At 39.6% G+C, this 9,447-nt stretch overlaps 1 protein-coding gene across 1 annotated transcript in view; it reads left to right on the top strand.

The window, feature by feature from the left end:
• Positions 1–9,095, top strand: part of AKAP7 (A-kinase anchoring protein 7) — a 100,193-nt gene extending 91,098 nt beyond the window's left edge. Inside the window, exon 8 of the mRNA XM_009281524.1 lies at positions 8,102–9,095. Coding sequence (XP_009279799.1) covers positions 8,102–8,304 — 203 coding nt within the window. The 3' untranslated portion in view covers positions 8,305–9,095. The remainder of the gene's footprint in view (positions 1–8,101) is intronic.
• The last annotated feature ends 352 nt before the right edge of the window (positions 9,096–9,447 follow it).

Below are 9,447 nucleotides of genomic sequence, written 5' to 3'. Positions count from 1 at the left end.
GTTGGGTTGCTGGTTGGACTCGATGATCTTAGAGGTCTTTTCCAACCTTAATGATTCTATGGTTCTATGATAAGATCCTGAGCAGTAGTTTTATGGGTTCAGAGCCATAGCATTTAAAGACAAGTCTAAACTTTTATGAACTAATCTTTCCAAGTGTCAAAAATAAATTTCATACTTACAGACCTTTCAAAAACCTATATGTGGTAGAGCAGTGAACATTTATACAGCTACATCTCACAAAATCAGAGTGAAAACTTAAGTCAAATTCTAGCTTTAAAAAAACACATTTAAAATGGAGGTTATGTGGCAAACAAAAGGGAGGGAAGAAAGAGTAATGCTAAATACGTTACTTAGGGCAAAATATATAATAGATAAAGGGGATTAAGAGAGGAAATGCCATGATAAGTACTTAATTATTTTTTTTTTTTTATGACATTTAAACTGACATAAGGATGTTATGTTAGTTTTCCCAAAGCTGTTAACAAATTTGGTCAGATTCTGTAAGCTTGATCCATGAAATGAAAGACAGCAACAATACTACTCATGTTCAAAAATACATAACTTCATGGTTTGCCCAAGAAGCTGATGAAGTGGGTTCAGTTCCTTCATGAAAATCCTGGGGGAAAGGGATTAGACCCATATATTTTGACAACCTTAGGATGTAGTTACACTACCAGTTCAAGCCTATGTAAGACGCTCCTACCAAAAGAGGTGACTCTAACCTTCTTCCATTGGATTTAGGTTCTAATTAAGCATGATTACAAAGATGTTAAAAACACCTTGCAAATTACATTTTTTCCATAAAAATTGTACCTTATTACAGTATTTTATGGACACTGTTGGTCATCCTCTTGAATTGCAATTATACTTACATCTTAATCTTTTTTGGGCAAGATTTCATCTTCCTTTTACAGTTCAAGCAGTATGCAGCTGTGTTTCACAACTCCTGTTACTGCAGTTGAAATAATTAAATGAAAAATGCATGTTCATTTAAAATTTGACTTTTCTCTCCATAATTTACAAATATTTTCAAAATTGCTTTCCCTGAGGAAAGACACATACTATATGAGAGACTATTTGATAGCATGAGTTTGTATGGAGGTTTTTTCTGAGCTCAGGAGGAGCAGCAACACAGGATCAGCTTGTTAAGATTCACTTATTAACACTTGTTTAGCATCTGTCTTAGTTCAAAGGAAGTTGCCTTTTTTTAGTCTACTTGATAGTAGCATGAAGAAGTCTCAGCCAAAATAGCGTCCTATTGGAAGCTGTATAGTAACAGATGAATCCTAAAGAAATGAAGTTCACAGAGAATGCAAGAAGGACAGGAAACAGTAACAAAAGGTCAATGTATAGTAAATGACTTCCCTTATCACGCTTGTGAGTAAACATTTGATTTTCACGGTTGACTGGCCCATAAGCAGGGACTTTTAGGATTTGGCAAGACATTTGGACTTTGACAATTAACATCTGTGTATATCCTGTTTTGGTTAGCAGCTGCATTTCTTGGGCCTACACCCCCCTCGGCTTAGTGACCTAGCAGGGTGATTTTCTGCCTTCAAGACCATCCAGCTCTGTCTGTGGTCACTGGCGTCCAAGATTGATGGGGGAGCAACTTACACTGTCCCCCATAGTATGTTACATTCTCAGTATTATTTCTGGAGGGCCATTGAAGATGAGGGACTGCCATGTCTGACCTGTTCCAGAATTCAGCTTTTCCCTGGGAAGCCGGGAAGCCTGGTCTCTTTCTCGGGCTCTGAAGACAGCAGGGAGCTCCCCCTTGGCTGCATCCTGGAGGGAGGGGGAACTCTCCTGCTCTCCCTGCTAGCCCGGGCGGCTCGTGTTCGCCATTTCCCTTGAGCTGCTAGCACCAGACAGCTCAATGGGTGAATGGGGGGTGAGTAATTCTGCCTGGATGTTTGCTATCACAGTCTGCCTGGATGTTTTTGTTCTCCCATTGTCAGCGTGCATGGTGGATGTTTCTGTGGTTATGTAAAACCACTTTTGTGACTTGGGCCGTTTTCTCTACCTGAGTATCAGTGAGAAAATCGAGTACAACTCACAGCTTTTTAAGCCATCTTCTTTCCTTCAGCCATTATGTTATCTTTGTTTCCTGTTACACTAGACTTCTTATAAATTCATTAAGTTTAAGTATTAAACTACTTTAAGGGAGTCAGGAAATTTCTCTGTCAGCAGGTCTCTTTTAATAGGAAAATAAACCCAAGATATTTAACAGAACTGCCAGGAGTTAGAGTCTTAGTTACCTTTTTTTTTTTTTTTTAATTTGAAAGCTTGTGCCTGTGGCATTGCGTCCTTCGGTGCTCGTAGAGGGAAGAATAGGTTTAGCAGAGCACATCCTGTTTCTTCACTTATAGTTAGAAGTGGTCAGAAATTTTAGATCACTGAGCTTCACAGAGTTTTGTCTGAAACAAAACAAACTTTTGCCATGTTTGCCAAGCCTCCTGCTCGAAGGGAGCTGCAGATATTCCTGCTGTCATCACTGAAACTGGCAAGAGCACCATTTTCCTTGAATAGCTGTAACACCCTTAATTTCCTCTTCACTAGAAATTCCTATTTTTGTTGGGTTTATTCCATGGTGGGCCAAATCAAATTAAAAAAAAAATCTTTCCAGCAAACTAGAAACCCATGTATACAGCACAAAGGACAGATTGTTATTGCCTGTATTGCCTTGTTAGACAGTCCTGTATTTACAGAGCAACATATGTAAAACTAAAGAAGTTTGTTAGATTTCCAAGAGGAGAGCTAAGCTATGCATGCTGTTTAACATCAGGTGGGAACACCCAGCAACACAAATGTCATCACCATCATGTAACAAAGAGATTATAATTTCACCCTTCCTTTCAGTGCCTTATTTGTGCCCATTGCTTAAGTGACTACTCAAGAGACATTTCATGGAAGTCCTTCCTAATTAACGAGGAAATGTTCAGAGTTGTGACTTTCCTGTCTATGCTTATTGTGTTGATTAGATATGGGCACATGCTCATGTTTGTGTTCATTACTTCAAAACCATGATCTTGACTGTGCTGGCTCATTCACAGTCTGTTGCAAGGGTGGGAAGTATACGGTCTGGTGGCTGGTTGTAGCTTGTTTTGCCGTTTATTATGGACTGTGGACTCACTGTCTTTGCAGGGCGAGGGGGGATGGTATTTTTCTAATGCTATAGTTCTGTTTATATATGGCCTACCAAATGTATCTGAAAGTCCTCGGTAAAGAAAACGTTCAGCACATGGATCTGACACACAGGACATTGCAGTTCAGTATGTAGGTGTGGGAACCTCATCCAATTCCCATGGAAGTCAATGAGATTTAATTTAATTTTGAATCAGATTCTGCAGACACAAAGGTCTAGTGTAGCAAAACCTAGATGTTTCCACAGGCTGCAGCTGAGCATGGCAGCCTTGCAATAGTCTACATCTCCCTGGGCATTGAGAGTATAGATTATGTCTTCGCTCTTAGATCTTTTCCTGATCATATAGAGATAGTGAACCATGATAAAGGCACAACCACTGACATTGCAAACTGTATGAATTCACACGCTGAAATCTGTCAGGGATTTGTTTTATTGGCCTGCCTTTGTCTTCTCTAACCCTACCATAGGCAGGAATAATTTATATTCATCTGCTGACGGTTTCTTAGTCTGCCAATGGTTAGGGTAGTTGTCTCCTTCCTTCCAGTCCTGTTCCTGCTATACTGCACACCAGCAAAGCTTTTTGCCCCTGTACGGAGAGGGAAATAATCAGTTATCTTACACTAAGGGATTATTATGCGTTGGAGCCACTGAGGAGTCACCATAGAAAGGGAGTCTTGCGGTGAAAGCTTTGAGGGTTTGCAACAGTGACTTGGCTCACCCTCTTGGTGTCAGTCAGAGGCACGGTGTAAGTAAAAAATGAAGCTTTCCAGTATTCAGAAGGAATTTTTTAATGGTTAGTTTTTGAAAGATTGCCTGAGGCCCTCGTGGGGGGGCCTGTTTTTGTTTCTAGATTTTGTAAAAACAGTATTAGAAAACTGATGAAACAAAGGGTAGACGGAGGCACGTCTGTTACCACGGCCCTCCCCAGGGTGCGGACTGTAACCTCTGCTGCCACAGTACAGACTTCCCAGCTGGTCTCAGTCACCTATTCAGAATACCAAGGGTCTCCTTTTATAATTTGCCCCACGTTGGCATCATTTTGTTGTGATGAAAGGTTGTTGGAGGGAAAAACAAAACCCAGTGTGTTGAGGCCATGAGGCAAGGATTGCAGGATGTTGTCTTGGAGTGTAGCTGGTAAAAGGTTGTAAAACTGGCTTTTTCTGTAAAAGGGATCCACTGTTGGTTCTTTCAATTAAATCTCTCACAAAAAATGGACTAGTAGTATAAACAGGAGAGGGATCCAAGTAACTGTCCTGCCTCTCTCCAAACTGGAGATATCCACATGGACTCTAAAACAGGCTATGTCAGGACCATGAAAATGCTGTACCAGGACCACGAAATCTGATTTGTTCCAATGCAGTATTTCAAAATCCAGATCACGGTCTTGTAAAGCATAAGGGGGTGTAGACTTGGAGAGTATACCTAGTCCAGTAGAGAGATACTGCAGTGAATTTGAATCCAAACTTGGATTTGGTTGCAGGGATCTGGTTCATGTCCATAACTGTTAGCAGTGTGCTGTAGGATCATAAAGCCCCTTTTGAATAATTCTGTGCAGTTGGTAGTTCCCTTTTGTAAAAAATAGCAGTCATTTCAGGACAATAGGTGTGCTTCGGTTTCAGTAATAAAAAGCACTGCTTAGCATGGATGCATTGAGATACATTCACAGAGCATGAATTTGTTTTCATCTTTTGAAAATTACAGAAGAGAACTCTGGGATAAACAAAATGAAAGGGTTTTTTCATTTTTATTCTGAGCCACGTGCAGGAGAAGGCAGTGGAAGTTTTTTATTCACAGGCACAGAAATAAAGTAGTGGCACAGCCCATACTAAGAGGCACAGCATAGATGCAAGTATAGTGCACATGATGTATCTGTTCCCTTTCAAGAACAGTTTACAAACAAAGCAATTCTGAATTTTTAAACCTCCCTTTTAAATCTAAAACATTCATATCTCCAATGGCTTTTTACTGATATTTTGATAATTCCTATAACGTAAGACAGTCTACATAAAGAAGCATTTGCCTGCTGCAAAGGAATTGTATACATCTAAGAAGCAGGCAAGCAGCAGATGCAGCATGGAGAGAGAGATATAAACAGGACCTATATGTGTGTTAAATAATCAAGTAAATATAGATGATCCATACCTGTTGTTATTATGTGACCTATTTCTTTTTGTCAACAGTCACGGATAGGAATCATACAATACTATACAACTACCTTGCCAGTGAACCTCAGCATTGCACAACCACTCACACAACTGCTATTTAGGGAGTCTGAGAATATAAACAGAGCATGAGTGAATCATATGGCCCCATGTGCCAGTCCACCAAGGTGGCCGGACGGATAAATCCAAGGGCGCTCTTCATACAGGGACGTGCACGCATTCGCATTCACATGTCAGTCAGATCCCGTGTATGTCTTCCTGGTGAGAATGCAGAGCTTACTTAGGAGGTTTTATAGACTTGACTCCAGACTGTTGGTGAGCCATGAATGTCTCAAAAATATTACCAAAAAAGAAACCAAACCCAAACTATTCTTCTCTAGTTATATAAACTGTACTTTTAAAAGGCTCATTTTAAGTAGTCTGACTTTTTTCATGCTTGAGAAATTACTTACACAGTGAGCTATCTACTTTCTTTGAAGTTTTAAATGCAATAGTAGATACATGGATTTTATACGCATATATGTAAATGAGAACTGTTTTGCAGAAAATATTTATGAGAGAAGATCTCTGTCCTTTTTTAGACTGTAAGAATAATGCATAATGTACTACAAGTAAAATTGCATTCTGAGTAAATATAATCACTGCTGGTTTGTGGTATCTGGAGGCCTCTGTGACTGATTAGTCATATTCTGCATATTAAGTACTATAGGGTCAAGTGTCAGAGTGGCTGAGCACCATATTTCCCATTGATTTTGTTCAGGGTTGTGTGGACAGATCATTAGAGCTGTGTGAGTAAAAATTTCTGTGATTCACTAGCAATTCTGAAAAATAAGAAACTTTCCAACTGGAAACCACAGTGGTTTTGGGTTTTTTTGCTAGTGAATAAATAGGCTGAGACAACCAAAACATTTTGTCGAGCATCTTTAATAAAAGCAAAGGAAATTTGGAATCAAAGGGCTCCATTCAAAGGAGCATGTGGGATCAATTCATAAAAGCTGGGAGGAGATGCTGCTTTCATGTATCATAAGTCTCCTGAGAGATAAAAGCCTGAATTAAGTCCCTCCTCTAAGTAAGTTCAGGGATAGACTTAAACCCAGGATTTACAGGTAGCGAAGGAACATGGTAAGCAGTGGGCCAGAGAACGTGGAGTATGTAGCTCTTTGGGTGGCTTTGGGAATTGTGCCTGTGCCTGCCTCGGACTTGCATATTAACCTAAAATATTTCTTCTTGGAAATGCTAAACATGTTTTTAATGTTGTCTCTTATTTTTTTTATTTTGTTTTAACCAAAACTATTCCCATAGCTGCCTTTTTTTAATATTTTTTTTTTTTAGAGTATTTTTCCAACCTTTTTCCAAAATGTAATGAAATGCTTTACCCGGGTCTAATCTGATGACTCTTCAGCTGGAGAGCACAGTTTTCCTTCCCCACAGTGACAGTGGTGTGGCGGCCTGGAACTGGAAGGGTTTGGTCCGTCTTGCTGTTCCAGAGCGGGATGCTCATATTAACAGCTAATAAAGGTGCTGCCTCTGAAAATGAAGAGTTTCGTTTACCCCTCCCTCTCCCCCTCGAATCCCCATATGAATTATGTTTTATGAGTGAAATCACTCCTGGGTTGTGCAGTCCGCTACGAAGACTAATAAAAGTCTTTTATAACGATAATCTATATGTGCTAGCAAACTTGAATAAATTTACATATATGAAAAAGAGCAAATTTAGATAATTGAACAGTACAGAGCTTTGTGCTGAGAGCATACAATAGTATCTCTTTCACCAGATGTGTGTGACTAAGCAGCCTATAACTGGTTGCAGAACGCTAACTCCAGAAAAGGACATTAAAAGTATGGCCTTTAAATATAGATGGAGGGAAACAGTTACTTACTCAGTGCAAGAAATTGCGAAGTGGCAGATTTCATGGCCAGTGGAAATCAGAGAATAAAAACTGCATTTCCTGGGTTGCATTCTTCATAAAAGGAGGATGCTGTAGTGGGCTATATAGTTATTAGGAAAATTATTTATGGAAAAGTACAGTTTCAAAATACATGTAATGATGTATGAGAATCCTCACTATATATACAGTTATTTCATTACATATATTTGTTCATGTGAACTCTTCAGAAAGCAGGGAAATGCCAGCTTCTTGCTTTTATCAGCAGATATCTAAGAATAGACTGCTGGAACTTGCGTTCCTTCAATGTCAGAGCTTTAAATTAGAAGACAGAAGAGAGACAGAGAGGGAGCATATGGTTTTTCCAAGTTTTATGCTTTGTTTAGAAAAAAATTTCAAACCTGTGCTTAGAGCATTTTACATCATTTTTCCCATGAGAAACTCTTGAATTACAAGCAATGAATAAATAGGTAGAAGATTTTAGATTTATTAAGCAAAATCACAAAACAGGGGCAGCTACATTTAAGAATGCTGCTAAAATGTAAATTCATCATGTGCTGTGTTCTTCATCTTTGCCCAGATGTCGCAGGTGATTGTTGACCAGAAGAAATTAATTTTGCACACTTACTCTTCTAAGCTGAGTGGGTGCTCACGGTGTTAGCCAGTGGCTTTTACTGGAGTGTTATAATAAAGATGAGCAGTGAAATATTTTTGATCTGATATACTGTATACATCTTCATGAAATACTTTTGATTCAGAGCTTGAGGAGGGGGAAATTACTTTTTACAATCAGGAAGAGGCAGCTAATAACTTAAAATCCAGCTCAGCCAGAGGCTCCTGATACAATTACGGCTACTACCTTTCCGCGACAATGAATTCCTTCTCTTGTCTGTTGTGACGCATAGGTGAAAAACATGCAGCAGAGCCAGATGATGCAGAGCTGGTGAGCCTGAGCAAAAGGCTGGTGGAGAACGCGGTGCTGAAGGCTGTACAGCAATATTTAGAAGAAACGCAAAACAAAACCAGACAGACTGATGGAAGCCCTGTGAAAACTAAAGAAGCAGAAAGCGGCAGTAAGAATGAGAGCGACAATGATAACAGCAAGTGAGCACTGTGCAAAAAGCCCGGGAGCAAATATCCCACCAAGAATAACCACAAAAACACGTCCCAGCTCCCCACTCAAATTTGCTAAGTGGTGCTGGGTGACAGGCACTCTGCTTTGTGAGTCTCTTATCAAAAGTTTGTTCTGAATCGAAGGACACTGTCTACCAGTTTAATAAGTGCTTCCACTGCTGAAAATCTGTTGAAGACTGGGAGGGATGGATGGTGGAAAAAAGGCAAGAATGGTGAAGCAGGCGGCTCCAGTCTTCACTGGCCTTTGATACCAAGAGTCCCCTCCTTGCTTATGAAGAGAAACTGAACCCTTTGTGTTTGCCTTTTGGATTGTCATGAATGGCCGTGGAAGAGGCCTTGCCGTAAGTGGAAGCGACGCTCTCCGCCCGAGGGTTTGGCGCTGCCGCAGGGCTGCTTACTCCATGTGAGAGCACATGCTGTTTCCTAGTCAACAACAGTCAACCCCAAGCTAAAAATTACCACTACAGATACTCATCGCAGATACTATTACAGAGTATGTTTCTCTTAAATGTGACAGAATGCTGTACTGTTCTTTACTTTTTGGTAGCGTTTGTTGATGTAAATTATATTTTTTTGACAAAGTACCTTTTTATAAAAAAATCAATGTGGGCAAAAGGCTGAGCGATTAATACTGTCCAAACCAGATATGATCTCTTTATCTCCATACATTAATGACTCTAAATGACATTAGTTGTTATAAAATGTATTATATTGTTCTTTTCCTCTAGGAAAGAGCCATGAAGCAGACTTAGTAAAGGAAGCTTTGCACAGAGAAACGCAGGCCCTGTTATCCAGACTGAATCAGATAAAGGAGCTGTTATCCAGTTCTGATATCCGCACGAAAATTAGCAGAGAACTGTTTGAAGACAGGCACAACTCTAACAGTAAATGGAAAAGTTGTATTGACTCTGGATCTCCAAATGCATGATTGTAAATTGCCATGATGTAAAACCTCATCAGGTTGTTTAAAGACAAAAAAATATTTCTTCAAGAGATTTTCCTTTCTGTTTCTTTTCTACTGAAAATATGAATGGGTGTAAATGGCTCATGAGGAATAATGCTGAAATACTTGCACAGAAGGAGTATATTTCATAACGATGAAGTACAGCCACTCCTC

Source organism: Aptenodytes forsteri, unplaced genomic scaffold, assembly GCF_000699145.1.
Source record: "Aptenodytes forsteri isolate BGI_AS27 unplaced genomic scaffold, ASM69914v1 Scaffold82, whole genome shotgun sequence".
Classification (NCBI taxonomy): Eukaryota; Metazoa; Chordata; class Aves; order Sphenisciformes; family Spheniscidae; genus Aptenodytes; species Aptenodytes forsteri.
Note: the sequence above shows the minus strand (reverse complement) of the source record. Positions and strands in the feature narration are given on the sequence as shown.